The sequence below is a fragment of the Mastomys coucha genome, unplaced genomic scaffold (genome assembly GCF_008632895.1).
Source record: "Mastomys coucha isolate ucsf_1 unplaced genomic scaffold, UCSF_Mcou_1 pScaffold16, whole genome shotgun sequence".
Classification (NCBI taxonomy): Eukaryota; Metazoa; Chordata; class Mammalia; order Rodentia; family Muridae; genus Mastomys; species Mastomys coucha.
Window position 1 is genome coordinate 14,335,331 of NW_022196898.1, and position 961 is coordinate 14,336,291.

Genomic DNA, 961 nt, shown 5'->3' on the forward strand with positions numbered 1-961 from the left:
ATGATCAACCTCTTGGAAAATAAAAGAACAATCAAACATTCTGATGAATTATATTTATTTATACCCTCTACTTTAAAATCTAAATGACATGGTTTCTAATTTAAATCATGAGTGAAATTCCAATCTATGCTGAATAGCATGTCACAGAACAAGATATCATTCACCAGGCTAAACTTACACCAACACAGCCACAAAAAATATTACCCTACAACATCAGCAGCTGCTTCAGATGAAACACTAAAGTAAGGTTAGGCCAGGATGTCATCCAAGGTGACATCCTTGCATATCATATGGAGTTCACAGCTCTACTCATCCAGAACAGTGGCTACTGTGGTGTTGTTAAGCTCACTGCTCACAGAAGCTGAAGTCAGCTGGATGCTCCTGTCAACAGTGGGGACTCTTCCACCAACAGTTTCATCAGTATTCCTCTTTGGCCTCAGCAAGATAATGAAGCACTTGGGAAGAAATAGACATCCTAACAAGCCATAGCTGGATGCCAAAATGGCAAAAATTTCCACAGCCACTTTGAATTTGCCTTTGGTGCTCAAGTAAGCAGGGACAAAAGAGGTCCAGACAATGAAAAAGACCAGCATCCCAAATGTGATGCATTTCCCTTCATAGTAGTTATCTGGCAGCTGGCGAGCCACAAAGGTTGTAAGAAAACACAGTAGAGCCAGAAAAACATCAAACCCAAATATGGAACACAGGAACTCTATAGAACCTTCATTGCATTCAAAGATAATCTTTACATTTTGAATTTCAATGTTCTTCAACATGCTTGGAGGTTCCAACACCAAGTATGCCGTACATATTCCAATCTCTCCTACAACACAAATCAGAACAATTAATTTTCGAAAGACTGGGTGCATAGATATAAGACGGGTTTTGGATACGGAAATCCTGTAGGCAAAAAAGAGTGAAATAGTCTTTCCAAGAATGGAAGACAGACAAAGGCAAAAGC

At 39.4% G+C, this 961-nt stretch overlaps 1 protein-coding gene across 1 annotated transcript in view; it reads right to left on the bottom strand.

Moving 5' to 3' along the window:
* Window positions 1-305: 305 nt before the first annotated feature.
* Window positions 306-961, bottom strand: part of LOC116094045 (vomeronasal type-2 receptor 1-like) — a 95,623-nt gene continuing 94,967 nt past the window's right edge. Inside the window, 1 exon segment of the mRNA XM_031376018.1 lies at window positions 306-820. Within this exon segment, the coding sequence (XP_031231878.1) occupies window positions 306-820 (515 nt within the window).